The 21,147-nt window shown below is 41.9% G+C and overlaps 1 protein-coding gene across 1 annotated transcript in view; it reads right to left on the bottom strand.

The window, feature by feature from the left end:
* The window catches only part of LOC148540276 (protein unc-13 homolog B-like), a 146,727-nt gene that overhangs the window by 5,358 nt on the left and 120,222 nt on the right, over positions 1-21,147 (bottom strand). Inside the window, exon 8 of the mRNA XM_088444847.1 lies at positions 3,626-3,689. Within this exon, the coding sequence (XP_088300973.1) occupies positions 3,626-3,689 (64 nt within the window). The remainder of the gene's footprint in view (positions 1-3,625; positions 3,690-21,147) is intronic.

Raw genomic sequence — 21,147 nt, 5'->3', positions numbered from 1 at the left:
AGATACACAACACCATAAGCAAGAATAAGGAAATGGAAAGCACTTAACACCGTCCTCATTATTGTTTAAGAAAAAATAAAATGTATTCTAAAAATCTTGAAAATGTAGAACTAACAAATGTGTCGTTTATTGGACCACATACAATATATTATCAGCTAAAAAGCTTAAAACAATGCATACATTTTTAACTATGATAATTCAGAATATTCACAGTATAATCCAATTCGCTTAAAAAAAAATAAAAAAAAAATAAAAAATTTGTGTACAGTTTTGTGCCTTCCGTGCTCATTTTAAGAGCAAATGCTGTCACACCTGATTTCTATTATTATTATTGTTTTTATATAATATTTTTACATAAGAAGTCCCCCATCCCCTCATTGTATTCACCTTTAATAACGTTATCCATTGTCTTCCATGTGAAACTACCTCATGAAAAATGAGCTAGAATTGTACCATGCAAGTTATTTTATGCAGGTCACATTTATGGCTAATTCCTTTGACTGTTTGTGAAGGTTAAACAATGTACTGCCATTAACTAATACACTCTCTAACATTATCCTATGCATTGGATTATGTTAGAGAGGTTAAAGGAAACTTGTCATATACTGAAGAATTATTTGATTATAGAAAGACATAGAAATAAATTATATAAAAAGTGCTAGCAGTCTTGGAGTGCATCTTTGTTGTTTTTGACTATGTAGATTAAATTACTATATTCTGGTTTTGTATACAGCTGTAAGTAATGGGTGTGGCTGAAATGGCCAAATACACTAATTAAAAGGGTTAATGAATAGCAATTGAGCCTCTTGCTATAGCCATTCATTCATCATCCTTAATAAAAGGAATTAAGGTGAGAAAGATTGATCTTCGGGTCGCTCTTTTCGCTGATTATATGCTTTTATTCCTCTCTGACCCATATCATTCCCTTCCAGTGGTAATGGATATCGTCAAATCATTTGGACTTGCCTCAGGCTACAAGATTAATATAGCTTTGTCTGAGATTTTAAAAGTTAGCGGCAATTTTTCTTGCCCTCCCGAAAATTCAGACATATCCTCATTTCAAGTAATCACTACTCAAATCCAATATCTGGGTGTAAATATCACAGCAGATCTTTCTGCAAATTTCACACCAGTTATCTCTAAAGTCACGTTTATGTTTGATAACTGGAAATCTCTACCCCTCTCTTTAATGGGTAGGATGGCAGTTATAAAAAGTATAATTTTTCAAAAGATTTTTTTTTTTTATTCAGATGTTGCCCATAGCTTTGATTAAAGATGATATTTCAAAACTTGAAAAAGTATTTTCAAGATTTCTGTGGCATGGTAAGAGACCAAGAATAGCTATGCAAAAATTGAAGGCCACTCGAGGTAATGGTGGACTACGTGCTCCGGATCTTCCTTCGTATTCTCTCTGTCTTCTTCAGATATATCAGTGTTTGGCTATTGGAAAAAAGTACCTATATGGATAATAATCTAGACTTAACTTTATTTGAACCCTACTCTCCAAGTTCCCTTTTGCATACTAAAACCTCAGATGTTCCAGTGTCTATCTTATCTCATATTATGTTTAAAGATACTTATTTTGCTTGGTTGGCCATCAACAAGAAGTTCAATAGGAATCATTTATTCTCCAAATTCATACCATTATGGGGTAATCCATCTTTCCCCCCATCTTTAACAAATATACATTTTCTCACGTAGTGGAATAAAGGTCTAAATTGCTCTTTTAAAGTTTTCGACCCAGGAGGCTCTCTAGTTTCATTTGCAGATCTCCAACGACAATTTAATCTCCATAACCGCCAGTTTTACATGTATCTACAAGTAAGACATTATCTACCTTCTGTTTCTTATTTTACTTCCACCAATTTGAATCCCGATTACTTATGCTGGGCATACAATCTACAATTATCTGTCAGATATCTGGCTGGTTGGAATGAAAACCTGGTAATGTATGGGAGCAAATGACAATCGATCATATGGTCTTAAATACTGGAAAATGGGCAAAAATGATTGTTCAAATTGGTTCATTTCATTTGATTTAACCAATTTGTCTGGAATACAATTTCTGCCTGTTATTCAGTGTTTGTGAGCAAATGGTCGATTGTCATTTGCTCCTATATATTACCAGATGTTCATTTCAACCAGCCAGATTGGACAGATATCTGACAGATACTTGTAGAGTGTATGCCCAGCATTAGATTCTCTCCTAAACCTCCTACAAATGAATTCATTTAAGACTAAATATTTGTACCTCCATCTCTTACCCAAACTTCCCTCCTCACTATGGGCAGTCTTAGTAGCAAAATGGCGGTTAGATATACCAGAGATAACAGATCTGACAGACTTAACTTCTCACTCCGAAATAACCTTACGTCGCTTAAGTTCAGCGTATTTACAAGAAGTACACATACGTACTATTCATAGGACATACATAACACCTGCCCAAAGAAGACATATGTCATCAACCGAGACAGGTGCATGTTTGAAATTTGGATCCCATTCAGCTAATTTCAGTCATTGTATGTGGGAGTGCCGTAAAATTAAAAAATTCTGGAATAAACTTATTGACATTGTTAATGCAGTCTTTCCCTTAGAGTATGACCTGACCCACAGTCTTGTCTGTTTTCTGCATTTCAAAAATGGGACCTGGGCCCCCACAAATCGAACATATTATCACTTTTGACCGTTATAATGACTATAGGGAAGAAGATCATACTTATACATTGGACAGCTAGAGCAGCCCCTACCCTTATGGAAGTAAAACAGAAAGTGCTACAGATCCTCTATTTTGACAGATGTTCTACCTTCCCAGATGTCAATAAAGAGGTAGAAAAATTTTACAGAAAATGGGAAATTTATATAGATAAACTAGATCCAAATACTCAAAATGATATAGCCAGTGTTTTTGGATCCACTGAGTGGGCTCTCCTTAAGCGTCTTTCCAATACTTCGGATTGATTATTTTTCTACAGCAGGTATATGTTACTTCTCACTACATTGTCATAAACAAATCCTGGATTAATGCAAATTTAGATGTTCAATTTACTATCTGCTTTAGTACCCGACTATTAAAATTTGCATATTACGGATTCTTTTAGCATACTGAAGGCTTTAACCCTCCCCTCCCCTTCTTTTTGGATCTTACATCTGTTATACTATTACCCAATCGGAAATATTTTCATGGGTATTTCTGTCTATCATTCTTATTTATTGGGTCGCACAAACAACTTTGCTACTATACTTGTTCTAATAACATATTATATGTATGTTTTTCCTGTATAGACTGTATAGTATACCATCATTATATTTACCCAATGTCTTTTGGCAATGTATACCTTTACAACTTATGGCTCTTCATTGCTGAAAGAACTTTATACTTAATGAAAATTAATACTAAGAATGATTTTCAAAAAAAAGGGGTGATGAACGATTTGTGCACATTGCTGCTCAAGTCTTAGTTTTTGTAACTGTAAGACTCCTTTAAATGTGTTTTCACTATACAGATATTTTTTAATTAACATACTTTCAATATCTGATGATACTTTTGCAAGACGTATGCATTTGAGAACAGTAGAAATGTGTAATACAGTATGAAATAGGACTGTACACACTAATATTGTCTTACCTTTTGAATAGCTCTACTCCATCTTTCTTTTGCAACACTACTTGTAAAAATTGAATCTTCATTCCTAAACAACAAAATTAAATGTTCCATTTTTAATACTCTATGAAAATCAATCATTTAAACTTTGAGATTTTAAAATGGAAGCACTTTAAAAGACATACAGTACAAATGTGTTTATATTCCAGCCCCCTTTTCTACCATAATACATTTCTGCCACTGCCCATCTTTTTGTTCAACTTGTATCAAAAATGTTCTAAATTCACTGATAATTAAAATGGTTCTCAACATACAGTAGGACCTGTTATCTTGAACTACCAAGGTCAAGCATATACAAACATTTTCAAATCCCAGCAGCTCATTTTTTTAAGTAACCTTCTGAAGGAAAGGAAGAGCCATTTCCACAAACTTTTTCAAAATGAAGTGCAAATTTGATGATGGAGGATGGGGTTACAAGGTTGTAGTTGAGATTCCACAAAATGTTGTAAAATACGAATATTTGGTGGTATGATCAATCAATTTAACCAATTACACAGTGATCAAATGTATCGACTGATCCTTCTTTGCTTGGATTTTGGTTTGTATACACTCACACTTTTTATCTTTAGAGGCATTCATTAAAAGGCAATGAAAAGGTTAAAAAAATGGGAAAACTCTTCCTCTAGGAGACCCATTTATTCTTTTCTGAAGTTAGAATTTACAAAGAGAGTGGGAGAAGTATGTACACACTGCTTGTTCAACATGGGTCGTTTTACCTTTGATTTCAGAAGTACTGAAATTTGTTAAAAGAACAATTTCTTATGGAGCCTGAGGTAGGGGCATCTTATGACATGAGAGGGACCGGCACATGTGTGAATGATTGCTTTCTTCTTTGTATGCACCATATTTCCTGTGATTTCTTTGCAAATATGGCACCAGAACCATATTTCTGGAAAATTATTCAGATATAGTTATTGTGTCCCTTAGTAGTTATAACAATGGAATAAAACACAGCACAAAAAGGTAAATATTCCACATATTGGGGATGGAAAGCCTAGATCTCTCTCATCTCATTTAATACGGTAGGTTTTCCAGTTTTAAAAATGTTAAAATGGTATGCCTTGTTGGGCTAGCATATTATTCCTACACATTGTTATCATTTAAATCAAGACTGTCTTTATAGTGGGAGGGTATTGGGGGTGGTGTGTAATCAATGGTCACACATGTTTGTAAACCATACATAAGCAGTGTATGATAGTCTACAACAGTTTTGGCTGCATCGTCAGGGGCGTATCTATAATGGGTGAAAGGCTGTGCGGGGCACACTGGCCCCTGGATCCAGGGCGGCCCACATCGCACACCCTGCACCCATATTTTCAATACTTACCTCTCCCAGGAGTCTCACGTCGGCGCTATCAAGCTTGTAAAAAACGCCTGGAAAATAGCTGCCATGGCCATTTCCCAGAGTTTTGCACATGCGCAGTAGAGAAATCGCCAGGAAAATGGCTGATTCGCCATTTTCCCAGTGACCTGCGCTTGCGCAGTAGACTCTGAGCACAAACTAGTGCCCAGAGTCTACTGCTGTGGTGCTGCGCTCAGTGCACTGCCGGCCAACGGAGAGAGGGGAGGGGCCCCGAACGTAGACTGCACATGGGCCACCTTCTCTCCTAAAACGCCCCTGTGCATAGTGTTTTTCTTCTGAGTGTTTTTATTAAAAGTGTAGTTAGATTTTTAAACCATAAATCAGAGTTAAGCCAGAGTTCAACAGGAGTAAAACAGAAGGAGAATATTCAAACAGAAATCTTTGGTACTGAGGGATTTTTTATTCCATCTCAAACACCTGCTTTCTCCATATACTGGACAGTCCTTACTGTATTCCCTGCCAGGGTCAGATTAAATATGGGGCGAATGGAGCTACAGCTCCAGGCCTCCACATGAAAATAGGTTCATAATTATGGCAGCATGATGATGACCAGCTGGACACAGTTGGCCATAAATAATGAGTATTAAAATAGTATTTATGTCTTTTCCACTAATTATGCAATTTTTATAGGCTTACCATAATTTCTTTGGCTCAAACTGGGACATTTTTAAAGTTTTGAAAAAATTACATACATGACATATAAAGTTCGTATATTTTCTTGTAGAGTATGTACCGATTTCTCAATTATGGACCACAGAATGTAAAAGAATAAAGTATTGGATTACTCTTTTGAGAACCATACATATTTTTCACTAGTGTGAACCTTCCTTAGCAGTGGTTTATTTTTTTTATTTTGTCATAAACTTAAATTAATGTTTATTTTGCAGTACATCAGCCCTTTTACTATAGATTCAAGAATTCCACTTCTTTCCTGAGACCATACATTGTTCATCATTGAAAATAACATGGTCAGCATAGATTGAAGATGGCTGGCGCCCACCTGCCCATCCGCCTGTTGGTAGGCGAGATAAACTGCATGCCACCGCCTCAAGCAGATGTCTTCTGCGGTCAGGAGCATGAAAATCCACGTTTGCGCCAGCTCCCCATAGGCTTTAAGGCCACACCCCCACTGTCAGCATTGCGATGTGATCAGGTCACCTGCTGTCACCATAGACAATGCAGAGAGGGAGAAAGGAGGTGGAGGATGAATGGAGAAGGGCAGAGAAAGAAGGGAGGAGAGTGGATAGAGGAGGGCAGAGAAAGGAGGGAGGAGAGAGATGTGCCCTGCCAGGACAAAAAAGGTAAATGGCCAGGACATTGGGACAGCAACTGTAAACAGGTACAATCCCGATAAAAACGGGACGTATGGTAAGCCTACATTGTTATGTATTTAGAGAGACTGTGGGGCTGATAGATTTGTATAGAAAAACTAAGAACAATCAAATGCAGCATTCAAAGTGGTAACTCTCTGCAGTAACCAAGCAGGGAGCAGATTAAAGGCCACATGGGTCTGAAAATGTTCACGGGCTTATGCTAAGAAGCAGAGGAGCTTTGATCAGCACTGTGTGGGTGTGACCAGAGCCATGCGGGTGTGTACACTTGCTACACACCCACATGGCTCTGGTCACACCCACACAGTGCTGATCACAGCTCCTCTGCTGCTTAGCACATAAGCCCGGGATCATTTTCAGACCCATGCTCCCTGCTTGGATACTGCAAAGAGTTGCCACTTTGAATGCTGCATTTGATTGTTCTTAGTTTTTCTATACAAATCTGTCTATATCATACCTATATGACCTGTATTGCCATTGCTTCTTACTATTGCTCACATCTATGCAATTTTATGTAAGTACAATTTAGCTGCACCCATAAAATCTCCAGATAATTAATCTTCAAAATATACTCTTATAGATGTCCTTACATATTTACTGCACTGTTTCCCACATTCTCCATTACTAAAGTAATTTATTGTCTATTTCCATCATCTATACCATTATTATTATTATTATCCTTTATTTATATGGCGCCACAAAGGTTCCGCAGCGCCTTACACAGTACATAAATGAGCACACAAGAAAAACAGTTAATAGTAATACAAAACAATGCAGGACAAGGACAAGGTTATAAACTCAGCTGCAAAACACAAGCAGCAGGACATGAGCAACCAGGTGTTAGGTGCCGTTGTGGGGAGTTAGGAGTAAATGATACTATAAGTAGGGGGAGGAGAAGCACGTGAGGATGAGGGCCCTGCTCGTGAGAGCTTACATTCTAAAGGGGAAGGGCAGACAGACAGGGGCGACACAGAGGGGTAGATAGTGAAGAAGGAGCATGGAGCAGTGGGTTAGGATATGTGCTGCGGAATGTGTGTGTATAAGACGACCTGATGTTATGTAAAAATTAAGTCATTCATACATCTATCTCTATGATAGAAAATAGATTGTTTGTGTTATTTACATGAGAGATGTACAAAGTAAAGTAGAAGCACTTTAATTTGTGTGTTACATTTTAGCATCTATATACAGCCTGACAAGAAATGCAGCTATTATGGGACTGTCCCGCCATCCTAATACAGTAGTGACTACTTTAGTTCCAGCTGCTGGGTGCTATGCCATGCTCCTGTGAGTGGGTGCATCTCACATGCTAGACCCACTCACAAATGGGTGCAGCCATACATGATGTGGTCCCACAGGATGTTGCAGTACCCGGGCCCAGAATTTCTCTTGGCAGCCCTGGAGGTGACAGACAGAACGAGGAGGGAATGGGGCTTAGTAGTGGGGTAACAAGACCATGGAGGGAGGTGGTTGAGAGTGGAGGTATAGGAGAGGTGGGGGAAAGAAGCAGAGGGTTGGAAGCAGACTGATGAGAGAAAAAAAGGAAGAACAGCAAGTGGAGGAAACAGGAGGGGGAAGAGAGGGATGGATAAAGTAGAGGATTATGTGGACATAGAATATGGGGGTTGTGTGAAGTAAGGGTGTTCATGCTGTGGACAAGGTAATAATTGAGATGTAAACTGGAGTGGAGGCTGTGTGATATAGAGTCAGTGTGGATTAATGTTGTTAAATGTTCAAAAATACATGTAAAGAACAGTGCTGCTAATGTATGAGCGCAGCTCCAAAAGTGATATATAAAGGAGAGGTATGTGAGTAGTGGGTGCAGGCATTAGTTTTTAAATAAATGATTAAAGTGGATAGATGTGACACAATTGGAAAAGGCAATACAAAATGAATGAGGACAAAATTACAATGTACCCGAGCTGATCCAGTCCAAAGTGTTCTGATCAACAAAGATCAATCAACAAGAGCAGTACACAGATATGGAAGTATTTGCAGTGTCCAAGCAGTGAGTGCAGTAAGTAGTTGCCTGGATATGCATACAGCAGAAGATGTTGATTTTGTTCATTCACATAAGTATGTTGCTTCTTGTTGTTCAGAAACTGTTCTGGTTTTGAGTTTCTTTTCCCTCAGTTTTCCTCCAGTTTAACTCCAGCGTAACTCCGACTTAGTTATCAAATTGTATTTACACTTATAATCAGAACACTTTGAATCTTAACACAGACTATGCAGCCTGTGGGAGCAGTAATATCTAAAGTTACAAACATGTGTCTCTGTGCTCACTGATTGGGACCCCACCCCGAAAGCTCTAACACACACTAAATTGGGATGCAATAAAGTCTAAGATAAACAATTTGTGAGAAGGGGGGAGGCCAACACAGATTCACAATACATTCCTAACTTCCTTTAGATAAATTGCTCTTAGTATAGCAGTAGTTGTAATTTACCCAGTATAAATTTTCAAAACTGTGCTGAGGCAATCACTAAAACAGCATCTGATGGGAGCAGTAGTTGTAATTTACCCAGTATAAATTTTCAAAACTGTGCTGAGGCAATCACTAAAACAGCATCTGATGGGAGCAGTAGTTGTAATTTACCCAGTATAAATTTTCAAAACTGTGCTGAGGCAATCACTAAAACAGCATCTGATGGGAGCAGTAGTTGTAATTTACCCAGTATAAATTTTCAAAACTGTGCTGAATCAATCACTAAAACAGCATCTGATGGGAGCAGTAGTTGTAATTTACCCAGTATAAATTTTCAAAACTGTGCTGAGGCAATCACTAAAACAGCATCTGATGGGAGCAGTAGTTGGAATTTACCATGTCCCTCTTTTTTCAACCTCCCCCTCACTCAGCAGCTAGATAATCCTCTCTTCTACCATCTGTTTCCACCTCTCTCACCATCCCCAGTCTCCTTTATACTCTGTCTCCATTCCAACCCTCTGGTACTCTCCCCCTCCTCTCACGCTACTCCATTTCCTTTTTTTCAATATTAATTTTTTTATTGTCTTTTCACAACAAAAATGTTAGACAAGCAGGGTCCAAAAAATTAAATAAAACAGAATGGGGAAGGAAAGGGTAAGGCCTTCAGGGAACATAAAAAAAAAAAACTCATAAAGACAGATTTAAACCTATTCCATAAAAACTAGACACCATAATATTTAGAACAACAAACCAGGCCATCCATACAAGAATAAATAAAATAGAATAACAGTGTTGAAATGACATAGCACCGACTCTTAGGAGGCAGAATTGGATATAAGAGAACAACCTGCACCAGCAGCAAACCTCTTCTCCGCCCAATACTCACTCCCCCCAAACCATCTCATCAGTGGATTAGTTGACAAAGAGGAATAGGGGGATCCTGCAGTTTCAAAATCACAGTATGCTTCTACCTTGTTGAGACTCAGTACCACTGCTGATTGCCAAAAGGTGCAATCAGTGTTTTAGTCACTATTAATATATGTCCCACTCCCAACACATACCTATCATTTAGAAGTGATATTCCCTTGGTATATATGAAACATTGCCAAAAGAGTCTTTGGAGTTACTCTAATCCCAGTTTATCTAGCAATCAATGCAGGCACAATGTTCCACAGTGGGACTAGAACAACAGGTGACTCAGGGAAAAAATAGGGGGTATGCAACAGGGGATCGGAACCAATGAAACTAAGCATGTCAATAGATGCCTAATAATAGATAATGAGATAAACAGCAACAAAATATAATAAAGTTTACAAACATATGTCATATAAGATATAGAGCACTTTAAATTCCTAAGCATCATAGATACTGTACATCTTACCAGAAACTATTCAGAGTCCAGGTCCTCAACTAAGATAAGAATGACAACCCATGTAAAGGCACAAATAACAGTGTGAGTGATGCCAAGATATACTATAGATACTCTATATAAAGAAAAAACTGAAAAGGGCTGTCAACCATTAGACCCCACTGAGGTCTAGCCCTACATTAGTATGGGGATATGGAAATCATGCTATTCATCAAATTCCGAAAATTATGTATTTTCGTAATTTGATGGTGTTACCATACGCCACTCTGAGGTGGCATACAGCGGGTGACACCTGCTGTTAGCTGGGCAGGTCCTCCGCAGCTCCCTCTGTTGCTCTGCTCCCTTCCTAGGCTCCGTCTGCTGTGCTGATACTGTGTTCTTCCGGGAGAACACAGTGTCAGCACAGCAGACGAAGCCTGAGGCGAATGCAGCGGCCAGGTAAGTGGGGGACAGGGGGAATGTGAGCGGAAGGGGGAGGGGGAGGGTGGGGGGGACAAAATTACCGCAGCTGTAGGCAGTACTGCACATGCGCTGCTTTTACGGATGTAACAGCGCATGCACATCACTGATTACAGCTGCGATAAGGTAGGACTAGGCAGAGAAAAGTATCTATTTCCCGAAAAGCTATCATTGCAAAAATTACAGCTTTTAGGAATACATACTGATGGAGAGGAGGAATGATGAATTCCTCCGGTAATTAGGTAGAACTCCATGCGAGTTCTAAACCTAATTAACTACATCGAGTTTTAAGTAATGATAAATAGGCCCCTAAGTGATCATTACCCATAGTGAACAGTGTAAGAAAATTCCATAAACATGTTTCATAAGCATACAGTGCCAGAAGTCCCATTGAACATTTATTAACATTTGCAATGAACACATAATTTATGCCTTCCTTCAAAATACCACATTTTCAACAGAATATCTCCAACAATGGTAGTGCATTAATAATAACTTATAAATATTCATTCAAGCAGAACAAGAATAATCAAGTTGCCATATTAAAAATACATTTCATAATAAATTTGGTATAAATTTTACAAGAATTGCTGATTAAACATTTTAAAATATAAGGAAAAAATACAGGTACAGTAGTCAGTGTTTGCAAATACGCTCTATAGGGGATTGAGTAGTGGGGACTCACTTTTAAAAAGAAGCTGGGTCCCCGGGGACGCGCTTTGCTGTGGCCAATCCCTGACAGCTGGCTGCAGCACAGCGTGTCCCCCTGAGAAAGACACAACGCTGTCTGTTAGAGCAGCCAATGAAAGTCAGATAGACTCTCATTGGCTGCTGCTGTGGAAAGCCGTGCTGGGATCAAGTGTCTGATCTCAACATCGGCACAGCATCTGTGCCCGGCGCTGGGACAGTGTGTTTGTTCCCAGCGCCGGGTAAGACACCGCGGCAGGGACCTGGTGAAGGGACCACCTGGTCCCTTCCTCCAGCGTCGGTGGTAAAGTGGCGGCGGGAGAAGCTTGGCTCCAGGCGCAAGCTGAGCGGAGCTCGCTGCCTGGAAGCAAAGTAGTGGCGGCGGTTGTTTGGCACTGGCCGTGAGCCTAACACAACTCGCGGTCCAGCAGCCAATAGGAGGCAGACGCGATGAACCAATCGTGGCTCGCCATGTCATAGCCACGCCCACTCGCGGCGTCTTTATGACGCCGCTGAGCGGGAAACTTCAATATTGGCGACGAAGGGGAGGAGTGAAGACCTCACGAAGAGAAGAGTGTTGCGGCAACAGTTCTGGCGGCCGCACAAGAGGCCAGAAGACGGCGTGATCAAGAAGGAAGAGGCAGTGCCGCTGGCCAGGACGGGCCAGCGGCAGAAGAATGAAGCTGAGGACTGGAGAGGACTGTGAGGGTGGAAAGAAAAAGAGCTAACAATGCTCCCCCCAGCAGCCTCTTCCACCGTACGGGTAGGCGGCCTTGGGCCACCGTTATTTAACACCTCCCTAGACCACCAGGGTTGTCGGGCACTAGGAACGTGGCATAAATTCAGGCAATAGGCCTATGGGTATATAGGTGGGCACAAGGCCGGGGCTACATAGGGGGCATTAGGCCCAATTGAAGGTATCTGCCCCACAAATAGGGGTGATTGACCTGGGCATTAGGCCCAGGTCACCAAAGGGCAAATGCATGGGCCAATACTGGGGGCAATGCATAGGGGGTCAACTACTGGGGGCACTGCATAGGGGGGATTATTACTGGGGGTAATGCATAGGGGGATTACTACTGGGGGCAATGCATAGGGGGACTACTAGAGGTAATGCATGGGGGGATTACTATTAGAGGCAATGCATAGGGGGTCAACTACTGAGGGCAATGCATTGGGGGGGGACTACTACTGGGGCCAATGCATAGGGGGACTAAAGGGCATTAATGTGTAAAGGCCGGGCATGGCTGTGTGGCAAAATGTGTAAAGACTGGGCATTACTGCATGGCATAATGTGTAAAGGGCACTAATGTGCAGCATAATGTGTAAAGGCCGGGCATGACTGTGGGGCATCATTTGTAAGGGGTTAGGGGATGTCTGAGTGTTATATGGGGAGCTCTAAACCATAAATTATGATGGGACCCGAAACGGTCAGGAAGGACCCCATATTTTTTTAAAGTGTAGGGTCCCTGAGACCTACATATTTTGTCACTCACCACGATCTCTGGTAGTAGAAACAAAATGGCAAATGAGGTACAGCAATGTCTTTCTTAGAGGTGTGGCTTATGTGTCTGTTAGGCAAATGAAATCTCATAATGGTTAGGGAGGTCATAGAAGGGTGATTGTTAGGGCACATTTCTTTATTAACATTTACTTATATAGTACCAGCATATTCTGCTGGACTTTTGTTGTGTGAAGATGTTGCAATGGTCAGTGTTGAAGTGCACTGCCACCTGTCACCCATTATCAGCATTCTGATGGATCCTCACAATGACTTGGTCAGATAAATCAGCCATAAAAAGGTTATGACAAATAGAGTGCACTGTAGTGCCCATTGGAAGGCAGAGTGGGAGGTTAGGTGTAGGCCTCATCAGTGGTAGGGGGTGGTGACACATACAAACCACATCACCATTGGTAGAAGAAGGGTCACTGACAGCTCTGCAGGGCCCTGGTATTGGGAGGGGGCATGGTCAACTCGCGGAGGTGTGGCCAGACCCTCTCCATACAAAAAAAGAGAAATATAATATATTTGCGGCCATCACACAGAATGGCACCAGTGTCCGCTGGGGGGGGCAAGTGTGATCGATCCCCCTGGCACATTACGCAGGGAGAGAGAAGACTAATTGATGCTGCAGCAGCATGTGTGCTGGGCTGGGGAAAGATGCTGCTGCAGCAGTAGCCAGTCCTCACTCTCTCTGCCTGCATTGGAAGCAGGGGTGGGAGGACGGGCAGTTTGCAGGAAGCGGGCCCCCACCGGGCCTTTCCAACAGAACTGGGTAAAAAGTACCCACCCCCCTTTGGTGCCCCTGGGTAGGAAAAGCTAGTGGAATAGCACCCGTGACAAAGATAGGGTGATCACCTGGGTACCCAGATCTATTAATAATTGCGTATCCTGTGTCAGAGGGAGTCCAACTTGTAATAAGTACAGAGACACAGGTGTGGAGGAGGCCAGTGGTACTGGCTTTTGGGTGTAGCCAAGGGGAACTGCCAAAAGGACACAAGAGTCAGCAGCCCAAAAACCAGCCCTCCTATGAGATACCCATTATATATGAAATAGGAGTATTAACCTATAAACCAAGATGTCCCCATAGTGAAGCGCTCCATAATAGAAGAGGAAAGAGGATTGTTGCAGCATCAAGTACTGTATATAAAGGGGGTGGGTAGTGGTAAATTAAGGCTCTCCTTGTGTAGCGTGCCTGCAATAAAGTGTCTGTACTGAGGAGAAGGGAGCCCCTGAACCATTAAACACCTGCAGAGGATAAGAGTGAGGACAAAGAGGCTCCCCAACATGGAAGTTCATCCACATGAACTTCCATGAGTGCATCCACATTTGAAAGAAGGTAAATAGCCCCCTGATAAGTGCCTCATAAAGAATGGGGGTGACTGCATGTGACAATGTTGCTAGGGGGGAATCTGAATGGAAAGTCATTATTTCACAGAAAGTATATGTGAGAGAAGCCAATGAGCACCATACTGTATCCACAGGAAGTACCAGCATGTTCAGATGAAAGCTCACTGGATATTGGTATGTGCCAGTGATGTGTGGTCAGGTGAGGCTGGCCTTTCCTGTCATACTTCGGTATACTCCAAAGTTTTTACTATAAAAATAAGAAAAAATTCAAGAAAATATTATAAATATCTTTTTATAGTCAAAACTCTGGAGTAAAAAGTGTACGACAGGTGAGGCACTGCCTCTCCTGTCTACCTTTTCCGGACATCCCTGATCAAAACACACCACATTTCCAGCACTATATACTGCTGCACCTTTGTATAGTGCCCACATGAACCTACGGGTTCATATATATCTGTACATCTGGTTCTGATACTAGCCAGTGCCTCCTCAGCCATTTACCTCACCGCACGTCACTGGCAGAGACCTTGGATATTGTGACAACAGTTCGGTCTGACAGAAAAAAAAACTTTAAGAGTCTCCAATGCAAGTTAAGTCAAGGAGCGAAAATGTGGGACCTGAAGACTTCTGTATGCTGTGTTTGTACGGACTGTCCTGCAGTGGAATAAATACACTGGGCATGTGCTGCCTTTTTACTGATATTTATGCATAAGACTGTGCAAGAGGTTTTGGAGTAAAGTTAGAAGTTGTACATGTATTTATAAAGCACCTTGAAGAGTATTGTGCAGGTGAAGAGGAGTCTGTCTTATAGAGCACCAGCTGGAAGTACTGTGCTGGAGAAGTAGTGCATACAATGGTTATGCTTACTTTGTGGGAGGATGGGAAGTTTTAATAAAGTTATATGTTTGACAATGAGATCGACTGGCACACAATGTATTTACTAGCGCTGCACCTGCAGACCAACATTCCTCTAGGTAACTGTGTGCTAATAAGCACCCGAGTATTAGCGCTCCTACTGGTCATATATGCAGTACACACACCATAGCCAGAGCAAATCATAGTTACCAAGAGTGGGTGTGCCACATGGGATGAAAAAAAGGTCGACATTCACAACGTCGACAGTTATGTCGTCAACTGTGGCATTTAATCTCAAGAATAATTGCCAGAAATGATTCATGTGAATGTGCATGTCAAAATGGTGTCTAGGCTGTGTCATGTATTTGACCTGTATTCCTACAAGGCTAGCGGGAGAAGGAGCAATTTCTGTCTTACTGGAACAAAACCTCCAGATAACCAGACCTCCAGAAAACCATCTCTCATCTCTACAGGCCATAAAGTTTGGGGAGAGATGAATCCTTCATTTTCAGATGGTCAGACCTGGACAAGCCAGGCCATGGGAAATCAATCCTTTAGGATGGTTGAGGGCAGAAATGTATGTTACTGTATGTTATCTGCAGGGTCGGTTCTAGACATTGTGGAGCTCAGGGCGAAAGTTCCCAGGTGCGCCCCCCCCCCCCCCCCAAAAAAAAAAAAAAAAGAAAGAAAAAATATTTTTTTTTAGATAAGACAACATTATGCCACACGCAGTAATGCCCTTTATAACACATTATGCCACATGCAGTAATGCCCTTTATAACGCACTATGCCACACGCAGTAATGCCCTTTATAACACACTATGCCACATGCAGTAATGCCCTTTATAACACATTATACCACACGCAGTAATGCCCTTTATAACACACTATGTCACATGCAGTAATGCCCTGTATAACACATTATGCTATATGCAGTAATAACCTGTATAACACATTATGCCACATGCAGTAATGCCCTGTATAATACATTGTGCCACACACAGTAATTACCTTTATAATACATTATCCCCAATTGAAATTACACAACACAGTAGTCCCTTATGTTATGACACACAGTGGTGCCCCTTTTACATAATGCCAAAATTAGTGTCCCTTATAGACAAGGTCCACAGTAGTAGTGCCCCTAATACAATGCCTACAGTAGTAGTGCCCCTTATACAATGCCCACAGCAGTGGTGCCCCTTATAAAATGGCCCCAGTAGTGGTGCCCCCCATGCAGTGCCCATATTTGTAGTGCCCCCTATAGTAGTTCCCCCAGTAGTAAAGCTCCACAGTAGTAATCCCCCAATTAGTAATGCCCCCTATTAGTAGTGCCCCCATTAGTAATGCTCCCCAGCAGTAATGCCCCCATTACTAGTGCCCACAGTAGTAATCCCCCCATTATTAGAGCCCCCATTAGTAATGCTCCCCAGTAGTAATCCCCCCTATTGTAGTGCCCCCATTAGTAATGATCCCCAGTACTACTGCCCCCATTAGTACTGCCCCCTGTAGTAATGTCCCCAGTAGTAGTGCCCCCAGAAATAATGCCCCCTGTAGTTGTGCCCACTAGTAGTAATGCCCCATATAGTCGTCCCCCAGTAGTAATGCCCCCCAGTAGTGATGCCCCTATAATCGTGCCCCCAGTGCTGGTGCTTCTGACTGAAAAAAAACCCCACAATACTTACCTTTAGCCCCGCTCCTGCTTCCGTTGCCGCTGCTGTCCGGTCCGATTGCGGCTCCTCGGATCTATGGGAGAGACGTCATGACATCATGACGTCCCTCCCATAGTACTCTCTGCCGGAAGCCGAAGCTCAGTAGTGAGCTCCGGCTTTTGGCTGCTGCTGCAGGGAGGGAGCCGGGTGCCTGCTGATAACAAGTATCAGCGGGCGCCCAGCAAATGCAGCCTCCCTGCGGGCACTGACATTTTTTTTTTTTTTCTTCCTTCTAGGTTTTTTTCCAGGGGGTGGGGGACTCAGTGGCGCCCTTCTAGGTGTCGGCGCTCCAGGTGACGGGCCTGTTAGCCCGCACCTAGAACCATCACTGGTTATCTGCTAACTAGTTTCTAAATCCCCATTCACCATGTTTCAAGCCCCCTCTTTTAGACAATTATGTGGAAGGGTGTGTCTGATTTTTTAATGTCCAGTGTACAACAAAGAGTTAAAAAACCCAAAAGTGTGGGTGATGCAGCTGAGAGGGTATAACTGTGCTACTCCCTCTTTGATAAGTGTTCTTTGTACCTAAGGAGAGTTGTGACGACTGGCCTGGACCCGATGCTCCTCTGTCTCCTTCACAGCAGAGTCTAAGAGGTGTAAGGACTCTGAGTTGATATAATTTTAATTCCTTTTATTTTTGGAAATTATTTGTAATATATTTGTATTGTCCATATTTGTGTTACCTTTTTCTATAACCAATAGCCTTGGAAATATTTTTCAGATTAAACATTCTTAACCCAGTGTATTCTCCGTGTACATGTCGAATTCACGAGCCTTTGAGGTCAAAGCTACGTACCTATATGTAAGCAATATTGATATTTGAGGGGAGAACCTAAAGACTCATTTGAACATTGTTGGTGGTGGCAGTACCATGTTAGATTAACCACACGTGCTGAGGTAACCATAAATCACTGGTGGCGATTCTCAGATCAAGTTAACTGGAGAATCGGCTGACTAGTCGTGATATTTTTAGATGAAATTTCAACATTGTCAAAATGTCGACATTAGGTATCAGGCTATGGGGGGAGAAGGTTAGGGGTAGGCACCTGAGGGAGGTTTAAGAGTATGTGTTATGGAAAGCAGCCAAGTGCTGGAGGATCAGAGGTCTGGCCCGGATGTAATGGTCATATGACCTCCGTGACCAGGAAGATGCCGCTGCAGCTGCCAGAAGAAGTTAGATCACCACTGGGCCACCAGAACAACATTTCAACATTTCATCAATGTCTACATAATGAATGTCAACATGGTAAACGTCGATATTATGTTCATGTCGACACGATGAATGTCAATATTATGACTGTCGACATTTCATACCCAAGTAAGTTGATCACAGCACCAGTAGAGTTCATAGCACATGCGGCACCATTCTCAGGAAATCTGCAAATCTGAGCCTTTGTGTCCAACAACAAAAAGAGTGGTCGGTATGCAGTCATAATGTCGACATTAAAAATGATATTGTCTAAATGTCCACATTCAGAATGTAGACATGAACAAAATGTCAGTCAAAAAGTTGACATTCATAATGTCAACATGGACATAATGTCAACATTGTGAACATAGACAGTCCATTTTAGAGTTTGGGTTAGGTTTCTGTTAGGGTAGGTTTAGGGCTCAAATCCACTGAAAATGCTTTGTCAATATGCCAACTGTTCACATTCACAACATCGACATTTGACACGTCAACATGCTTAATGTCGAAATTCAGACCATGACTCCTTTCTGGTGTTGACATTTGTACCACACCAACCTAGTGGTCCTGTAATACTGTATGCCACATTTACCTGGCATGATTTACTGTACATGTAGTAATTTTCTTAAAAGACAAGACCAATGACTATTTATGGCACACAATGATCATATTCACCCGACGGTACAGTATTTTTTATATATCAATGGAAGGGATGATCAGTCTCTCCTGCTGAGGCAGGCAGCCTGGCTTCCCCTGTTGCAGCTGCTCTCTGCAGCTGCAGGGCACACACATTGGGGGGGGGCAATGGAGGCTTCCCAGCCCCTCCTGCTCTCTGCAGCCGATGGGTATTCACAGTGCGGACAGGCTTTCCGGCGGCTGCTTCTCTCTGCAGCTGCTGGGAGGGGGGTGCCACCAGGCTGCTGTTCACTGCCGGCCACAGTGATCGGAACATAGGGGGAGGAGCTATGGTTGCAGAGGGGCCAGGAGGTCACCTTTAACATTGGAGTCTGCGGGGGAAAATATCTTCCCACAGCCGCCCAGTGGGCGTTTCTGACTGGTCTCATCAGATGTTCACGTATCCTCCCCCTGCCAGAAAAGCTATATCAATACATTACATTGTGTAAAGCTATAGACCATACACAGGTTGCATCAGTGGTTAGTCAATGGTTGTCCTCTTTCCCTTCCCTGACATGCAATATTTTGCTCAAAAATCTCTGAAGGTCATGTAGAATATTGCCTGCAGCCCAATACCAAAAAATGTTTTAAAATATTTTTCATAGGTCATACTTTACGCCTCATAGACAATATTTGGCGGGAAAGACATGATCACATAATTGCCCATTATTGCGCCAATTTTTACTCATAGTTAGGAAATTCTCTTTAGATCATCTGGCAAATGAAATCCAAATCTCAGCAGAATGGGCATTGTTTGGGATGGTACCGACTATACTAAGAACTTCTAGAGGATGCAGGAAGTTGCTTCTAGCAATCAGTGCAGCTGCACGAAAAGTAATTGTGCAGAATTGGATTTCAGCTTCTCTACCTTCTTTGCAAATGTTCTAAATAAATTAATCGGTCTTTATCTAGTGAGGTTTCTATTGAAATCCATGTTGAAAACATCGAATAATGTCAGGATTTTTTGAAACATGGGAAAGCTATATTTCTACTCTTCCTGGGGAATTCCAATGTAGAATGCAAGACTCTCTGAAAAACACTACGTGGTATGAGCAGAGGAGAGTTTTGAGAGACCATCCCATTGTTATTGAATAGTCTTTGGAATCAAATCTCCTTTGCATACTTGGGGCAGTTTCCTGAGGCTATGGCTTGGTGTTTGGCACGGCTCACCCTCATCCACACTCAGGGCCTGATTCAGAGCCGGACGCTAATTGCGCTCGCTCGTTCAGAAAAAGGGGCCGGCAATTTAAATTGAGCACTCGCTCTTTGCGGTCTGTTGACGCCTCTATGTGTGAGCGAGCGAACGAAACATGCGCTCGCTGTTTTGTAAAGACGCCCCCTGGCCGCTCGCATCATACGTCATCTCCTCTATTTATTAGATTAATAGAGTACATCGAAAGGCATCTGAACTGCTCGCAGTGCTTGTGGTTGGATTCTCCTACCGCAATCATGCGAACAGTCCAGGCTAAGAAACAACCAAGTGACGTGGTCGATGATGCTGCTTTGTTAATTATGCACACCCTTAAAACGCCCGTTTTGACCGTTTGGCACGCCTGCGTTCGGATCTCCTCTCCCCGTTTTCAAGCGCCTTCCCCTGTTACCACCCACAAACGCCTCATCCTGTCACTCAAATTAGCAGACACTCGCAATTTTGCGAACACACGTTTTCCGACCGCACTGACTGGTTGGCGCATGCGCATTACGACCCATACGCATGCGCCGATGTGCGAACATCGCTCGGAGCGAACGAGCGGCTGCTTACGAGCGTTTCTGAATCAGGCCCTCACTCTCTTTCTTTATAATCTTTCTTTACAACCCAGTATAATGTTAATCTTGATTCAAATTGTAAAGCGCAACGGAATTTGCTGCGCTATATAAGAAACTGTTAATAATAATAATAATAATATAATACAATGCCACTCGTATACGGCAGTGTTGCTTTTGTTATTACTATAGGTTTCATTATCATATACTGTTATGATTTGCGATTTATTGCTTCGACACTTGTTCATAATGGATACACGTGGGATCAACCTACAACTTTGTTTATTTTCATCTGCAGTCAAGTCTTTGTTAAATGATATACTTGTGTGCACATTGGGTGTCATGAACATCTGACATCTTTATTAACCTATGGACTGTATGTCATTAATAATGGTTTTGTGGTGCTTTACACAATAACATTTGTTTAAAAAATAATGACTGCGGTAGTAATTAAGTCATCTGTGATTAAGCATGAATATCTTTAAAATTAGAACTGTTATGGGCTCTGAGGACCAAGCTGAGAAAACACTGCTTTAAATAATAAATAAATATGGAGATTCTTGCAGAATGCATATTACTACCCTTTATAGATTTGTGTGACAGTGTGATGTGTGACTATACAAATGCTTTCCCTTTACAAGGCTTGCTCCTTAGCGGTGTCTGATAATTCAGCAGCATGCTGCTGCACTAAGACCCATCACACCTTACGTAAAGCGAGAATTGTCCTTTTTTCAAGGAGCAGGGCCACCTCTAATTTTCCTAGCAACACAGTCTCTCCCATCTCTAGTAACAGGACGCTTTTATA

This window comes from Taudactylus pleione, unplaced genomic scaffold (genome assembly GCF_031769625.1).
Source record: "Taudactylus pleione unplaced genomic scaffold, aTauple2 ptg000019l, whole genome shotgun sequence".
Classification (NCBI taxonomy): Eukaryota; Metazoa; Chordata; class Amphibia; order Anura; family Myobatrachidae; genus Taudactylus; species Taudactylus pleione.
The sequence above is the reverse complement of the archived record's forward strand: the minus strand, read 5'-3'. Positions and strand labels throughout refer to the sequence as shown.